The 17,669-nt window shown below is 55.3% G+C and overlaps 1 protein-coding gene across 1 annotated transcript; it reads left to right on the forward strand.

The window, feature by feature from the left end:
- Nucleotides 1–221: 221 nt before the first annotated feature.
- On the forward strand, nucleotides 222–13,815 carry CDR2L (cerebellar degeneration related protein 2 like). Its single transcript, XM_005907934.2, has 5 exons — nucleotides 222–744; nucleotides 8,007–8,119; nucleotides 8,438–8,586; nucleotides 10,084–10,248; nucleotides 11,315–13,815. Exons 1-5 carry the CDS (start codon nucleotides 666–668, stop codon nucleotides 12,201–12,203), a joined length of 1,395 nt encoding a protein of 464 aa, XP_005907996.2. The 5' UTR covers nucleotides 222–665; the 3' UTR covers nucleotides 12,204–13,815.
- Nucleotides 13,816–17,669: the final 3,854 nt, after the last annotated feature.

Below are 17,669 nucleotides of genomic sequence, written 5' to 3' on the forward strand. Positions count from 1 at the left end.
TGTTAGGAGATCTACAGGGAGAGAGAGACAACAGTAGGTAAACAAACGATTTCACACATTGAGTGAAACTGGAGTGAGACTAGAAGGGGAGGGTTGGTTCAGCAACAGCCCGACCGCCTCATCGCGGAGATCCCGCCCTCGGCCCCGCCTCATATTTTGCATACCTCTCCTGATTGGCCTGCGGCTTCTGGGTCCACCCCTCGGAGCGGGCTGCTAGGGAAGCGCGGGGCGGACACCGCCAAGATGCAGCGGCGGCTCCGGGTGTCGCCGGGCGGGCCGGGGGCATCGCGGGCAGGAGCCGGGCTGGGGGCGCCCGCCGCGGCACCCGCGCGCTCCTAGCGCCCCAGACCTGCCGGTCGGGCCGGGAGCCTCCCTGTCGCCTTCCCGCCCGCCGTCCCCGCCCCTCCACCCTTTGTGCAGCTGCCGCCCGGTGCGCCCCGCTCTGCAAGACCCCGGCCCCGCCGGCCCGCGGCAGCGAGCCAGCCCCGCGTGGGCGTCCGGCCGGCGGCCGATGGCGAGGGGGCGCGGCGCGGGCGGGGGCACTGCAGCCCGAGTCCGCGACGCGGGAGGCTCGGCCCGCCTCCGCCGCATTGTCCCGGGCCCCGCGCCCCGGCCCTGAGCCGCGCCGCCGCAGCGCCCGCCCGCCACCCGCCGCCTGCGGGGCCATGCGGAGGGCCGCCAGGATGGAGGACTTCACGGCAGAGGAAGAGGAGCCCTGGTACGACCAGCAGGACCTGGAGCAGGGTGAGCGCAGGGAGCGGGAAAGCGGGGTGCGCCCCGCGACCCCTGTCCCCTTCTCCATTGTTGGGAGGTGTCACCCCGGGGAGGGCCGGACTGCATCTGGCGTGCCAGACTCGGAGGGGAAATGCGTCTGGAGAATGGGGACGTGGAGAGACGGTGGCCTGCCCCGGAAAAGCGGAACCAGACCGGTGGAGACCTGCAAAAGTCGGGGGAGCGGTCTTCTTTCCCTAAACAACAGGGGTGGACATCACCCAGTTCGCCCACCTCATCTTATAGGCAGGAACTGCCCAGGAGCCCCGGGGATGGTTGAGGGGGTCTGAAAATGCTAACTGGAAGTCTTTGGAGGCCAGGAGGCGGCTTGTTGGTTCTGTTTTGCTGAGTGGGGTTGTGTGTGGGGAGAGGTGAGGGGAGGAAGTTAATCCCATTCTAAATCCAGCGGCACCCTTCCCTGCCAGGATTCTGGAGCTCACAGACTCCTAGAAAGTTTCCCCAGCTCCCTTCCCCTCCCCCGGGGGAGGTGATGAGGGTGCGGGCATCTTGCGGATGAAGACAGCGGAGACAACTAGGAGTCCAACCCGCCTTCTGGAGGGAGGAGTCCCTGCAGCCCTTCCCCTGCTGGCCTTCTCCCAAATGGCGCAAGGTCTGGAGCAGGTCGGATTTGGGAATTCTGAGCAGTGCCCCAGATCAGAGCCTGAGTAAAGAGGGAGCCACGTTTCCGTCTCTCCCATCTGAGGGCAAAGAGGGCGACTGGAAGGGGGTTGGTGAGGTGGCTGGGGTGACATCACTCCGAGGAGGGGGCGGGGCTGTTAGGACAGGAAGGAGGAGAAGGCTTGAGAGGGTCAGGGCCAAGGCCCGCTGGAGTTCAATCCACCCTCCCTTCCCCAAAGTGCCTCCTTCTGGGATGGTCAGAATTGGAGGGGCTAGGAAGTGTATCCTAGAAGTGACCATAGTCACCCAGCAAGCCGGGTGGGTGTGGACAGTCTGGGTGTGGGCCGACAGCCTCCACTCTGGGTCTCCAACTCTGGGGCCCAGATATCTGCCTTTGCCCCTGTGCGAGGCATCTACCCCCATCCTGGAGCCTTTGTGTTTCAGCCCTGACCCACAATCCCACGTGGCCAGATTTGCTGGTAGATGAGGCTCTGCCCTTGTGCTCCAGGCTGTGGGTTAATTGGAGCCTCTGGGGGACCAGGGTGGGACTGGGGGTTCTGGGCTGGACCCTGCCTCTACCCTCAGCCTCCCTGCCTGGAGTGAAATGCCCGATCCTGGCTGCAACACCTCCTTCCCCAACCCTGGGCCAACTACTCCCAAAACCTCACATTACACAAACACCTATCAGGCTCCACTGTGTCAGACGCCATCCTGGGAGCTGGGAGCAGTCCTAGCCTTGGCCTCCTCGGTTCACCCGGGTAGGGGAAGTTGGGCTTGTAACTGAGTGGGGACGGCAGGATGCAATGAGAGGGCTTCACGGAAGAGGTGGGCCTGGAAGGAAAGATTGGAAGCTGAGTGCCTGGGAAGATGGCCTCCTCGGAGGCAGATGCTAATGTCATTGCTGTCTCATTCCATTCCCGCGCCCCTGAAGAAGGCTCTGGCACCATGCCCAGCCCAGATGTGGGAGGAAGGAGCCAGGGAGAAAGGCTGGCAGATGTGCTGCATCCAGAGAGGGAGGGATGCCCAGATCCCAGGGTGGCCAGGCAGCCAGGCTCTGGGGCCAGGGTCAGGAATGGGCCCCACAGGCCCCTGCTTTTCTGGCCTTCCTGGTCTGCAGCAGTCGGCCTAGCCTCATGGCCTGAGTAGCAGCTGGATGCCAGCAGCAAGGAGGGAAACCAGAGATAGTCTCAGAAGAAACGAGAGCTCTCGACCAAAACCCCAGCCTCTACTTGCCAAGGGCCAGATGCAGGGCCGAGCCTGGGGACTTGATCTCCACCCTCCGTAGTCTCCACAGCCCAGCCGAGGAGGCAGGAGTGGGATCAAATCAGCACTTGTGAGTGAGCCACAGGGGCTCTGCAGCAGTGAGCCCTGCAGACAGTGAGAACAGACTTGAGGGCCCTCTGCTGCGAGATGCACAAGATTTTTGCAGCCCCTTGGAGCTGGAGGGGAACAGCCACACCCCCAAACCCCTACCCACCCCTACCGCCCCAGCAGAGGAAGGAAGGCCAGTGGTCTAGTGGAGACGGTACGTGTACTAAGGCACAGAGTGATGTGAGAAGCCTGCACCGGGAAGTGGGGATTATCCAGAGTGTCAGGGTGGGGTTGGAGGAAGGCCCAGGCACAGCTACTGCAGCACCACCCCTGTGGGGCCCGGCATGAAGCACCGGATGGTGGGGTGAACTTGGGCCAGAGGCCAACCACATGGGGGATCGGGTGCCTGTTGCTTCCCCCTTCCCCTCACCCAGTGCCCAAACTCTCTCCTGCCCAGCTCCCCCTCGTTGCCTCTGGGCATCCCAAGACGTGGTTTTTCTCAGCCAGCTCCATCCCCGCTGAGGATGGGCCCCAAATTTACTTTCAGATGCTTCGCCATCAAGCTCCTGTTTGACTTTGACGTTGTTCTGTCCTAGTGGAGGGAGGCGACGGGGACAAACAAGGCCCTCAGTTCTCGCTGTGCCCCCTCTGCCCTCTGCCATAAGCACCCGTGAAAATAGAAAAAGCCATTAATTATTAGGCGCTGGCACTCTCTCTGCCTGCCTCCCTCCCCCACCTTGGACCAGGTGTGCCTGGCCCTGTGGGTACCTCTTTCCGGACTGAGAGATAGCTGCTGAGTCACACATTTGAAGTCTTGGGCTCCTGACCTTGAGTCTCAGCCTCAGGGCCGAGCTCTGACATGGCAAAGGGAGGAAGGTGAGTGGACCCCAATTCTGCAGACCCAGAGTTCCTGACATTGGTGCCCTGAAGGTTGTGAACAGACCCCTGCCACCCTGCCAGGTGGTGGCTGGCCTTCTCCCGTCCCTTTTATCTTTGTCTTTTCTTCCTGGTGTCTGCCCTCTGTCCTTTTCCTGTCTCTCTTCTCCCGAGTCTAGGGGGCTCCATGCTGACCCCAGTCAGGAGGGGCAGTGTGATTTCAGGGTTTCCTTTCAAAGACATCCCCTGGCTCCCAGCCATTGTCTCTCGGGTTCTGGGGCGTTGCTCCCAGGCAACACCTTGACTGGCATTCAGAGCCCACTGCAGGAGACCCCAGAAAACTTAGGTCCAGGCAGGGGAGATGCCAGTTCAGACCCAGTACCTCCCAGTAATGGTCCAGTGTGACCATTATTCTGGCCATGGCAGGCTGTTTATTACTCCAGATTCCACTTCCAGCTTAGCCAGCTCCTCTGTTCCCCCACTCTTAGGCCCCCCTCCCACTCTGATCTGGGGTCTGCACCCTCCCCAGAGTCATCCCCAGCCCTCATCTAGCTGGGTCCTTTCCCCAGCACTTGGCTCCACTCAGTCCCCTGCCCTGAAGCTTGTAGACTTCTCTCGTGATCCCTCCTGGCAGCTCTGACCAGCTTAGCTTCCACTGTGATCCAAGTTCCCTGAAACAGTCCCTGAGATTCTCCCCCACCCCAAACTACTTCCACTGTGTTCTCTTCCTCCCCTTCCTTGGAATCACTAGGCGGCTCTGGTCACATTCTCTGCCTTCAACATCCCCAGGTTATAGTGTGACTTGCAGCCACCCCAGCCCACCCCGCTGGTGGTAGGAATACATACCCAGCTCAGATGCCTACCTGGAAGAAAAAGCATAAAGTGCAGTTGTTCTCGGCCTTAACTGTGACTGAAGGCCCTGAAACTCTAGCTTAAGTTTCAGGAGTTTCATGCAGGTCATCCACAGAGCCTGTCCCTCGAAGCCAAGGCAGGAGACAGCATCAGTAGAAATGGCCCCATTGCAGACCACCTGACCCAGTTCCCAAGGCAAAAAAATAAAAAGCTGTATTGAGTGTCACCTTCTGTTTTTCCATTTATACCTGAGTTATTGAAAGGGTTTGTGGATGAGCCAAATGCTCACCATCTCATTACAGAGAAAAGGGAGCTGGTATGCCTCCCTCATCATGAACCAGGGGTGGTTGGTCCTGCTGAATTTCCACCAAGCACACAGCAGAAACTGACCTGCCCTCCTCTTTGAGACTACAATGTGATTCTTGGCTTCCCTTATAAATATATATTTAAATATAAGTGAATAACATATATATATATATATATACACTACTCTTTGCTTCTTTTTTTTTTTAATTTATTGGAGTAGAGTTGATTTGCAGTGTTGTGTTAGTTTCTGCTCTACGGCAAAGTGAATCAGTTAGATATATATCTACTCTTTTTTTAGATTCTCTTCCCATATAGGTCATTGCAAAGTATTAAGTAGACTCACCTGTGCTATGGGCTTCCCAGGCGGCATTAGTGGCAAAGAACCCGCCTACCAATGCAGGAGACATAAGGTGGTGCAGATTTGGTCCCTGGATGGGGAGGATCCCTGGAGAAGGAAATGGCAACCCACTCCAGTATTCTTGCCTGGAGAATCCCTTGGACAGAGGAGCCTGGTGGGCTACAGTCCATAGAATCACCAAGAGTCGGACACGACTGAAGCGACTTAGCACGCGTGCACCTGTGGTATACAGTAGGTCCTTCTTCATTATCTTATTCATTACCCTTTGTGTCTGAAAGGAGTTAGGCATATATATGTGGGAATATCCACTCCAAATGTCATGATCAGATCAGATCAGATCAGATCAGTCGCTCAGTCGTGTCCGACTCTTTGCGACCCCATGAATCGAAGCACGCCAGGCCTCCCTGTCCATCACCAACTCCCGGAGTTCACTCAGACTCACATACATTGAGTCAGTGATGCCATCCAGCCATCTCATCCTCTGTCATCCCCTTCTCCTCCTGCCCCCAATCCCTCCCAGCGTCAGAGTCTTTTCCAATGAGTCCACTCTTCGCATGAGGTGGCCAAAGTACTGGAGTTTCAGCTTTAGCATCATTCCTTCCAAAGAAATCCCAGGGCTGATCTCCTTCAGAATGGACTGGTTGGATCTCCTTGCAGTCCAAGGGACTCTCAAGAGTCTTCTCCAACACCACACTTCAAAAGCATCAATTCTTCGGCACTCAGCCTTCTTCACAGTCCAACTCTCACATCCATACATGACCACAGGAAAAACCATAGCCTTGACTAGACGGACCTTTGTTGGCAAAGTAATGTCTCTGCTTTTGAATATGTTATCTAGGTTGGTCATAACTTTCCTTCCAAGGAGTAAGCACCTCTTAATTTCATGGCTGCAGTCACCATCTGCAGTGATTTTGGAGCCCAAAAAATAAAGTCTGACACTGTTTCCACTGTTTCCCCATCTATTTCCCATGAAGTGATGGGACCGGATGCCATGATCTTCGTTTTCTGAATGTTGAGCTTTAAGCCAAATTTTTCACTCTCCACTTTCACTTTCATCAAGAGGCTTTTGAGTTCCTCTTCACTTTCTGCCATAAATGTCATGATACTCTCACCCAACTCCAGACCCACTTGAGATAATTTTTAGGGATTCTGGCACCTGCCACTTCCTTCTAACCCCTGCTCCTCTCCACCACACAGCCCCCTAAAGACAGACCAGGCTTTGAAGCCTGGTCCAGTTCTAATAGCCAGCAAACCCTTCCACCCCCTCCCCTCTTCAGTGAGCTCCGGGCGTCCTTCCAAGCCCACCTCCAAAGCTGCTCCTTGTCTGAGACTCCCACCATCCACGCCGTGAACTCTCCCTTCCCTATCTCCCAGGGCACTTTGCCCCTCTGTATACTGATGCTCCCACTCCAATACTCTTCCCTGGAAAATCCCATGGGCGGAGGAGCCTGATAGGCTGCAGTCCATGGGGTCTCGAAGAGTCGGATAGGACTGAGCGACTTCACTTTCACTTTTCACTTTCATGCATTGGAGAAGGAAATAGCAACCCACTCCAGTGTTCTTTTTTTTTTTTTTTTCACTCCAGTGTTCTTGCCTGGAGAATCCCAGGGACGGGGAGCCTGGTGGGCTGCTGTCTATGGGGTCACACAGAGTTGGACACGACTGAAAGTGACTTAGCTTATCAGATCAGATCAGTCGCTCAGTCGTGTCCGACTCTTTGCGACCCCATGAATTGCAGCACGCCAGGCCTTCCTGTCCATCACCAACTCCCGGAGTTCACTCAGACTCACATACATTGAGTCAGTGATGCCATCCAGCCATCTCATCCTCTGTCATCCCCTTCTCCTCCTGCCCCCAATCCCTCCCAGCGTCAGAGTCTTTTCCAATGAGTCCACTCTTCGCATGAGGTGGCCAAAGTACTGGAGTTTCAGCTTTAGCATCATTCCTTCCAAAGAAATCCCAGGGCTGATCTCCTTCAGAATGGACTGGTTGGATCTCCTTGCAGTCCAAGGGACTCTCAAGAGTCTTCTCCAACACCACACTTCAAAAGCATCAATTCTTCGGCACTCAGCCTTCTTCACAGTCCAACTCTCACATCCATACATGACCACTGGAAAAACCATAGCCTTGACTAGACGGACCTTTGTTGGCAAAGTAATGTCTCTGCTTTTGAATATGCTATCTAGGTTGGTCATAACTTTCCTTCCAGGGAGTAAGCGTCTTTTAATTTCATGGCTGCAGTCACCATCTGTAGTGATTTTGGAGCCCAGAAAAATAAAGTCTGACACTGTTTCCACTGTTTCCCCATCTGTTTCCCATGAAGTGGTGGGACTGGATGCCATGATCTTGGTTTAGCTTATACTGATGCTCTTATCACATTCCACTCACTCGTTCTTTCAAAAAAGATTTATTATTCACCTGCTCTGTGCCGGGTATTGTTCTAAGTCCTCAGGGTATCAGTGACTGAAACAGGCAAAATCCCTACCCTTTAAGCTTACCACTAGTCAAGGGGCAGAAGCAAGTTAATGAGCAAATTGTTGGGTAAGTTAGTGATAGGAGCTAAGGAGAAAAATGAAGCAGGGAGGGCGTGGGGGTGGGGGAGGGTGCAATTTTGAATCAGTGTTTGAGAAAGGCTTCCTGGAGGAGGTGACATTAAAGCACAGACTTGAGGGCACAGAGAGGAACTCTAGGAGTGTCTGGGGAGAGGGCATTCCAGGCCAATGCACAGGTCTCCTCATGGCTTACATCTCCTTCCAGGCTTAGAGTCTCCCCAGAGGCGGCCCCTGGGTCCTGGTTCTCTCCAGGTCCCCAAGGCTCAGCCCAGAGCGAATGTTCAGAACAGGAATGGGAGGGGTCTTCTGACTCCATTCTCTGTTGCTCATGCTCCTGCCACCCTCTGCCCCCTCCCCACCAGACTTGCATTTGGCCGCAGAGCTGGGGAAGACGCTGCTGGAGAGGAACAAGGAGCTAGAGGAGTCTCTACAGCAGATGTACTCCACGAACGAGGAGCAAGTGCAAGAGATAGAGGTGAGGGGCCCCCTGGGCCCTATACATGCTCCCCAGCCCATTGAGGGCCCCTTAGTCTGTGTGTACCTGTGTGCAGCTTAGGAAAAGTTACCCCATCTTAGCAGACCCAGCCTTGACCCAAAAGCCTTGTGCAGTCCACAACCTGCACAACTGTCCCAGGCAGCCCCGTTGAACCACCAGCTCGACCCCCTCCCTCCGCTGCAGATGAATACCCCAAAGCAAACCTGTTCCTGAAAGTGGGAGGAGGGCCCAGGCAGAGACATTTTCCCCAACCCAGTTCTGAAAGGTAACTATCCCACCCCTACCCCCATCCCCCAGTACCTGACCAAACAGCTGGACACGCTGCGGCACGTGAATGAACAGCACGCCAAAGTGTACGAGCAGCTGGACCTGGCGGCCCGAGACCTGGAGCTGACCAATCAGAAGCTGGTGCTGGAGAGTAAGGTGGCCCAGCAGAAGATCCATGGGTGAGGGCCGGGTGGAGCTGGGAACTTGGATGTGGGATGGTAAGGGGGAGGCCCCAGGGCTGGGTGTACCTGTGTGTGTGTGTGTGTGTGTGTGTGTGTGTGTGTGTGTGCCAGTGGGTGTGACTCAGATTCCTTCTCCCAAAAGCCCAGGTCTGGGAACCTGGGATGGTAGTAACTTTGCCCTCATTGATTTGGGCTGGTTTAACATTCCTTCTTTGGAAGGAATGATGCTAAAGCTGAAGCTCCAGTACTTTGGCCACCTCATGCGAAGAGTTGACTCATTGGAAAAGACTCTGATGCTGGGAGGGATTGGGGGCAGGAGGAGAAGGGGACGACAGAGAATGAGATGGCTGGATGGCATCACTGACTCGATGGACGTGAGTCTGAGTGAACTCTGGGAGTCGGTGATGGACAGGGAGGCCTGGCGTGCTGCGATTCATGGGGTCGCAAAGAGTCGGACACGACTGAGCGACTGAACTGAACTGAACTGAACTGAACATTCCGGCCACAACCCGTCTTTAAGCACCAACTATACTCCAGGCTCTGTTTTAGGGAAAATATAGTGATGGGGATGCAAAGACACTGTCCCGCCCTCTGGGAGGGAAGGCAGGTATGTGAATATTTTATTGCAGTGCAAAGTGATAAGTGATAGAAGGGTGTACAAGGAACGGAGGAGACAGGACTTCCCAAGTGGTCCAGTGGTTAAGACTCTGCACTTCCACTGCAGGAGATACAGGTTTGATCCCAGATCAGGGAACTAAGATTTTGCACATCGTATGGCCCCAAAATAAATATAAATTAATTAAGTGAGAGTGAAAGTTGCTCAGTCTTGTCCAACTCTTTTCGACCCCATGGACTATACAGCCCATGGAATTCTCCAGGCCAGAATTCTGGTGTGGGTAGCCGTTCCCTTCTCCAAGGGATCTTTCCAATCCAGGTATCAAACCCAGGTCTCCCACATTGCAGGTGGATTCTTTACCAGCTGAGCTACCAGGGAAGCCCAATTAAATAAAGTAAAAATCTTTAAAAAAGAAAAGAGCCTTCTGGTGATCCAGTGGCTAAGACTCCTCGCTTCCAATGCAGGGGGCCCAGGTTTGATCCCTGGCCAGGGAACTAGATCCCACAGGTGATAACCAAAGATCCCACATGCCGAGACTAAGATCAAAGATTCTGTGTGCTGCAACTAATACCTGGCACAGCCAAATAAGTAAATAAATACGTAATAAATGAGTAAATTTAAATAAATAAGTAGATACATTAAAAAAGAAAGAAACGGAGGGAGGAAACACGGAGAAGTGTCGGCTCAGCCTGGGAGGTGGAGCAGAAGCGTGGGTCCTTGGCTGCCCAAGGAATTCCTCGTCTGACCTCAGCCCCAGGCAGTGTGGCTCAAGGTTGCCTGTCCGGCCCCAGCCCCAAGCCCCCCAGGGCTGCGGTGAGGAGGGTTGGCCCCGTCCCCTGAGCATCCCTCCCATCCGTGTGTGCCCCACTCCACCCCAGGCTGACAGAGACCATTGAGCGCCTGCAGACCCAGGTGGAGGAGCTGCAGGCTCAGGTGGAGCAGCTGCGGGACCTGGAGCAGCTGCGAGTGCGGCGGGAGAAGCGTGAACGCAGGCGCACCATCCACACCTTCCCCTGCCTCAAGGAGCTGTGCACCAGCCCCCGGTAGGTGAGGGCGCGCTGGGCCCATCTCCACGGGGTGAGGGGAAGGCAGGGTGGGCACCGGGCAGCAGGTGGGAGGAGGGTCGGTGCATCCTCTGGGCTATTGCAGAGGCAGGTCGTGGAGCTAACAGCAGTCAGCAGCTGGCGCTGAGAGCCCTGGCCACGTGCCCACCACGCCGCTCAGTGACTTAATTCTCATGGCAATATGGTGAGGTGTGGTTTATCATCCCCGCTACTCAGAAGAGGAAATTGAGACTCCGAGGTCACCTGCTTAGTAAGTCAGAAGTCAGGAGGGACGAACCACTGTCCCTTTCAATTCCCATTAAGCCTTTTGAATTGGGATGACTTAAACAGTGGGGGACTTTGGTGGTCGTTCAGTGGCTAGGACTCCACGCTCACAATTCAGGGGGCTTGGATTCGATCCACCGTTAGGTAACTAGATCTCACACGCCACAACTGAAGATCCTGCATGCTGCAATAAAGATTGACGATCTAAGACTCGGCACAGCCAATTTTTTTTTTTTAAAAGAAGAATACACACCGTGGATTTAATGGGTGTTTCAATAAAGTTCCTGGCAAGAGACAGACAGCGCCCCTCCCAGGGTAATTGAGGACAGATCAATAAAGAGGTGTGGGCAAGGTGTGGGGAAACTAGGTGGACACTGCTACACCCTGGGGTTGCAATAGTCAAGAGCTGATACCATCCTGAGACCAAAGGGACCAGGAGAAGGGAGGATACTGGAACCCAGAGGGCATGGAGCAGGCTTCCTGCCTGCCCCACAGTAACCAGGGAGGAAGCCCAGGGAGAGACATTCCCTGCAACCTCTCTCTGCTCCTACCCCTGGAACTCCTGCCGGTAGCGCCCATCGGCTGAACCCAAGAGAGAGCCAGGACACCTGGCTGAAGCGAAGGGCAAGCTCCCAGGGCAGAGAGCCGGGGGAGAAGGCGCGGGAGTGACTCTAGTGGGCAGAGCATGCAGCCCAGTGGGGCAGAGAGATGCAGCTGAGCTCCAAGGGCCTGGCCCGCGTGCGCCCTCGCCATCTGCCCACCTGCCCCTGCTCCTTCCCAGGTGTGAAGATGCCTTCCGCCTGCACAGCTCCTCCCTGGAGCTGGGCCCGCGTCCCCTGGAGCAGGAGAACGAGCGGCTGCAGACCTTGGTGGGCGTGCTGCGCTCCCAGGTGAGCCAGGAGCGGCAGCGCAAGGAGCGGGCGGAGCGCGAGTATGCAGCGGTGCTCCAGGAGTACTCGGAGCTGGAGCGGCAGCTGTGCGAGATGGAGGGCTGCCGCTTCCGCGTGCAGGAGCTGGAGGCCGAGCTGCTGGAGCTACAGCAGATGAAGCAAGCCAAGACCTACCTGCTGGGCCGGGAGGACCACCTGGCCGAGGCCCTGCTGGCGCCCCTCACCCAGGCGCCCGAAGCCGACGACCCCCAGCCAGGCATCGGCGACGACTCAGGCCCCCAGGACGGGGTCTCCTCTCCGGCCGCCTCCCCCGGCCACGCCGTGCGCAAGAGCTGCAGCGACACGGCGCTCAACGCCATCGTGGCCAAAGACCCGGCCAGCCGGCATGCGGGCAACCTCACGCTGCACGCCAACAGCGTGCGCAAGCGGGGCATGTCCATCCTGCGCGAGGTGGATGAGCAGTACCACGCGCTGCTGGAGAAGTACGAGGAGCTGCTGAGCAAGTGCCGGCAGCACGGGGCCGGGGTGCGGCACGCGGGGGTGCAGACCTCGCGGCCCATCTCCCGGGACAGCTCGTGGAGGGACCTGCGGGCTGGCGAGGAGGGCCTGGGGGAGGCCAAGGCGGAGAAGAGCCTCAGCCAGCACGTGGAGGCCGTGGATAAGCGGCTGGAACAGAGCCAGCCCGAGTACAAGGCTCTCTTCAAGGAGATCTTCTCCAGGATCCAGAAGACCAAGGCCGACATCAACGCCACCAAAGTCAAGACGCACAGCAGCAAGTGACGGTTTCCCCCCCTGGGTCAGGCCAGTGGGGGTCCCTTGAACCTGGGCCCTGCAGCCTCTGGTGAGTGAGGGAGCCCTTTTAGCAGCAATACACCCCCGAGGGAGGTTGTCCTCTGACCCAGGGAGCACGTGGGGGAAATCCACTCTCTGCTGATGATGGAGGCCTTCCTCGCGACCCAGGATCCTCCGTCACCGGCGCCAGCCCCCAGGCGCAGCCCACAGATTGCAAGCCAAACGTCCCTACTCCCCTGGGGATTCTCAGCTCTCCCAGCCCTGCCCCCTAACCCCAGGCCTTGCTCTCAGATTTGTGGCCAAGCTTCTGAAAGCCATTCTGGACCCGTTGACTTTTTTTTTTCAACGCTGGTTTTCCTGAGAGATTCTTTTGCAAGGCAAGTTCTCCTTGACCCCCCCTCGCCACAACTGGAAACACTTGAAGGGGGACCCCAGAGCCAGCTGTTGCAGGTTCTAGGGGTCTCCCGGACCATCCACTGCTTCTCCCCAGCTGTGACACGCTGTCATTCCCTTCGTACCAGCTGTCCTGCCTCAAGGGTCCTGACCAGGTCAGAGATGGCCCCTGCCAGGCAGAGCAGAAAGCCTGAGCCAGGCCTGAGCGACCCTCGATGCCAGTCCTGGTGAGGGTGGGCTTGTCCCTGGACACCCTCAGCCCACCGCAGATCTGTAGCCAATCAACTCAGAGCCAGCCTCCCCGGGTTCCAGCCCCAGAAATGCCTTCTGGGTATCAAGCCTTCCAGGGGTCCAGGAGATGGGAGCTCCCATCTCTGCACGCCTCCTCTGACTCACCGAGCTTGGCCTCTGCCTGTCCCCATCTCAGGGACCACAATGTGTCTCGTTCACCCCCACTCTCCCCACCACCAGGCCCACCCCACCGCAGGTCATGAGTGCCACCCCCAGAATGTCCTGGGCATGTGCCACCAGCCCATGGCCCCAGCATCCTCCCCTGCCCCCCTTTACTGCGCCCCCTCCAGGATGCTACCCCACCCTGGGCAGTGCTGAAATGGGACCAGATGGGGAGCGCGTCTCCTCCTCCCCATAAAATGCCTGCTTGTAACCACTCAGCTTTGTGGGGGGCTTTTGAGGACCCAGGAGGGTCAGGGACTTTATCTTATGTTAAGGCTTCAGAAGATCCAGCTTCAGCTAAGAGAGGCCCAGATCCCCAGCTTGCCCTTCAGGGCTCCCCATTCTTTCTACCGCCCATCCTGAGACCCTAGGGATTGGAGGAGGGAAGTCAGTGGCCCTGGCCTCTGTGCTGGGAGCCCAGTGGGGAACCTTCATGCCTTATCTGTTTCTAAGGGGTTTTCTTAACAAGCCTCCCAGCCTCCCTGGAGGCACCACCCTGCTCTCCGGGCGGCACTGTGATGAGACCTGTCAGCTGGTCCTTCCGTTCACACACCTTGGAAGCTTTCGTCCTTTGGAGCCAGACAGTTCCCAGCCCTCCGTGTGTCTCTGTCATCTAGGGTGGAGGGGGTGGAGTGGGACAGGACAGGTGGGGGAACGGCTCCTGCCTCTTTGCTCCCTACTTCTGTAGCTGCCGACCAGCGTCATCTTTGAAGTATACATGAGAGAAATATATTTACAAATGCTTTATTCTCTTCTTTAATAAATAAAAAAAAAAAAAACCAAACCCGCACCAGTATTCTAAAAGCAGAAATGGCTCTGGAGCCAAGTGGTCCTGTCTGAGCATCTCCTGTACCAGCCTCCCATCACACAGGCGGGGGGCACATCCTGACTTCACTCCCTTGTGATAGGCAGCCAAACAGCAGACTCTTGGAAGTTTCCGTATTTGTTGAGTGCCAGCCATGCCAGAAGTGTTGCCTTGCCAGGTGCCCCAAGAGCACCTACCAAGGGGTAGACTCTCCTTGCTGTACCGATTTTGCAACTCCCTCCCCCCAGCCCACACCTGCCAACAGCCCAGGTAACCAGAAGTCAATGAAGATGCTCCTGAATCTTTGGAGGAGTCCGTTTCTTGCACCCTTCTCCAATCTCCCCTTTCCGAAAATTCGATCAGCCTTGTGGATCCCAATCCCACATGGAAAAGCGTCCAGTCTTCAGTGAGGGTATGCTCAGGGACCTCCCACCAACCCCCATCTCCCCCCACATTCCAGAATGAGCCAGGAGCAACTTTCCTTGAACCCGGGAGGTGAGGACTGTGGTGTGGGGAGCCCAGAGCTGGGTCCCAAACTGGCAAGAAGTTTTTTACATTATCTGAATAGCAAGGGGGTTTTTACAGCGTGCAAGCGGCTGTGGGATCTTCCAGTCCTGCTGTGACTTGTCTCCAGTGGGCCGGAGAAGATGTCATGTGACTCCCAAAGCCATCAGACCTGAGAAGCAAAGGAAACTGGGGCCTGCATCCAGCCAGGCCTTTTAAATCACCCTTACCCTCAGCCACCTTCCCAGGCAGCAATACAACCTCCGACGAGGATCCGATCCCAAGACTCAGAGGTTAAGTCAGTAACTCAAAGTCACATAGGAACAGTCAAACCCAGACCTGATTAATTCCAGTATGCGATACTGCATGTTCCCTGTCTCCACACAATGCTGAGTTCTAAAAGCCAGACTGACCTAGTGAGAGTTAGCCACTCAGTCGTGTCCGACTTTTTGCAACCCCAAGGACTGTAGCCTGCCAGGCTCCTCTGTCCCTGGGGTTTTCTAGGCAAGAACACTGGAGGTGGGTGGCCATTCCCTTCTCCAGGGGATCTTCCCGACCCAGGGATCCAACCTGGGTCTCCCACATTGCAGGTAGATTCTTTACCGTCTGAGCCACCAGGGAAGCCCCTAGGGCACTCAACATGAGAAGAAAGGAAAATCCTGTGGACCCCTACATGACAGTGGTACCCCAAATCACAGCTATAGAGAAGGACTGGTGTCAGCAAGTTTCTTGGCTTCCAGGAATGGCTTGATGGTCCCTTATCTTCCCCTCTTCTCATCCCTACGCACGTCCTTCCTGAAGCACCCTTTCAGCCTATGGAGAATCAGAAAAAGGAAGAAGGCTGGCCTCCACCTTCAGCATCACCCTTTTAAGAGAACAGGTGGCACCTCTCAGCCCTGTTTTTTCCCAAAAGGGCCTCAATTCTGGAGGGTTCATGGCAACAGCAGGTAAAAGGAGCTTGCCAGCTGCTCTTCTCTCCACCCCAGGGTAGCTCATTCTATTCTCTCTGCTACCCCCCTCCTCTCCCAGAATCCAGGCCACCAGATGGCCCGAGCAGGCTGTGTTTATTTGGGGCCATGGAAACCTCCAGTTTCCTTTTCCTATCACTCTGGGTCAGGCACAGAGCTGGAGCCCAGCCTTAGAGCAATGATGCCATGGGATGGTGTGTTCATTATTCATAATCCCTGAGCCGTCAACCTGGGTGAGTCCCTGGCTTTACCTCCCTGAGCAGCTTTTCCCAGTCACCATGGAGATGCCTCTGTTCACTCTGAGGTCTTGGGACTAAGTCAGGCAGGGAGGGTCCCAGGAGACTCCCCTTAAAGCCTAGAGCCCCAAAGGCACATGTCAAGTGCCATTCCCTTCCTAGTTTGGGTTTACAAAGCCAGTGCTTGGGAAGTATTTCTTTTTTTTTTTTTCCCTCCAAAAGAATTTGCCTTTATTATGAGGCAAAAATGATAAAGCCTTGACTTGATAAAATCTCCTATTTCAAACAGCTCCTAGGGGCATGTTTTTCTAGGTAATTATGTTCTTCCTAAAAATAGAACCTGCTATTAAGAAACAACCACGAGTGTTACTAATAATCACCAACATTTACTGAGCTGTTTTCCTTTTACCTCTCTGCCTCTCAGCAAAGCAACTGAGCTAACCTTTAACTGTTTCCAAACACTGCTAGCTCTGTTTTAAACCTTTCTCAGAGTAAGAACCTCTCAGCTTTGGAGTTCATCTTTTAACAGTTCTCTAAAGAGTTCTACTTAGCCTATCTGTAGCTGTCTGAATCTGTACATATTTCCCCATCCTCCTCTTATCTTCTGGCTAGAAGAAACGGCCATCTTGCTCCACAGATCCTGGGAGTCGGAGAGGGTGGAGGTGGGGTGGGAGGAGACTGCCCACTTTTTAAAATATTTCTTTTTGGAACTGCCCGCCTCTTGTCCCACCTGGTGTCTGTCATGCTGAGCCTTCTTCACGGGGGCTCCGCGGGGATCTGCTTTTAGGCTACCTTGTGAATGAACCTGAAGTTACTAAAACTCACCACTGGCGGAACTCAACTTTCAAAAACACCTTTCCAGAGAATTCCTTTTATCAGTATCTTTTTTGAGTACCTGTGACGCGCCAGGTTCTGGGTACTGGAGATCCAAGAGTGAGCCACTGCCCTCCTAGAGGTTATTGCATTCTGGCTGGGAAATAAGCAACAGAAAAATAAGATTGAAAGATGTGAAAGGATGGGGGGGGGGGGCGGTGGGGAGGGGGGGCGCGGGGGGGGGCGGTGTAGAATAAAGTGGATAAAAGAGTAAAGGGGGTGGATATGAACCTGGGCAGGCCTCGTTGATGCCGTAAGATTTGGGGGAAGTGTGGTCCGGGAGGGCACAGACTAAAGGGGAGAGAAGTGGTGTGTCTGGGGTTCTTTTCACCAGGAGGCTGCCTTGAGAGCTCGCCAATGTCTTCTCCACCGCGGCAGCTATGCTCAGGGGCTTCTGGGACTAAGGAAGCCTCTAATAGGCTTCTCGTGAGGGAGACGCTGGGCGTTCTCGATTCCTGCCAACGGCAGGCGTTCAAAGCTTCAGTTCAGTTCAGTTGCTCACTCGTGTCCGACTCTTTGCGACCCCATGAATCGCAGCACGCCAGGCCTCCCTGTCCATCACCAAGTCCCGGAGTTCACTCAAACTCACATCCATGGAGTCGGTGATGCCATCCAGCCATCTTATCCTCTGTCATCCCCTTCTCCTCCTGCCCCCAATCCTTCCCAGCATCAGAGTCTTTTCCAATGAGTCAGCTCTTCGCATGAAGTGTCCAAAATACTGGAGTCTCAGCTTCAGCATCATTCCTTCCAAAGAACACCCAGGACTGATCTCCTTCAGAATGGACTGGTTGGATCTCCTGGCAGTCCAAAGGACTCTCAAGAGTCTTCTCCAACACCACACTTCAAAAGCATCAATTCTTCGGCACTCAGCCTTCTTCACAGTCCAACTCTCACATCCATACATGACCACTGGAAAAACCATAGCCTTGACTAGACGAACCTTTGTTGGCAAAGTAATGTCTCTGCTTTTGAATATGCTATCTAGGTTGGTCATAACTTTCCTTCCAGGGAGTAAGCGTCTTTTAATTTCATGGCTGCAATCACCATCTGCAGTGATTTTGGAGCCCCCCCCCCACCAAAAAAAAATAAGTCTGACACTGTTTCCACTGTTTCCCCATCTGTTTCCCATGAAGTGATGGGACCAGATGCCATGATCTTCGTTTTCTGAAGCCTAGCGGAACCAAAGTCCCGAGGGAAGCGCGGGCCCGCGGACCGTGAGAGG

This window comes from Bos mutus, chromosome 19 (genome assembly GCF_027580195.1).
Source record: "Bos mutus isolate GX-2022 chromosome 19, NWIPB_WYAK_1.1, whole genome shotgun sequence".
NCBI lineage: Eukaryota > Metazoa > Chordata > Mammalia > Artiodactyla > Bovidae > Bos > Bos mutus.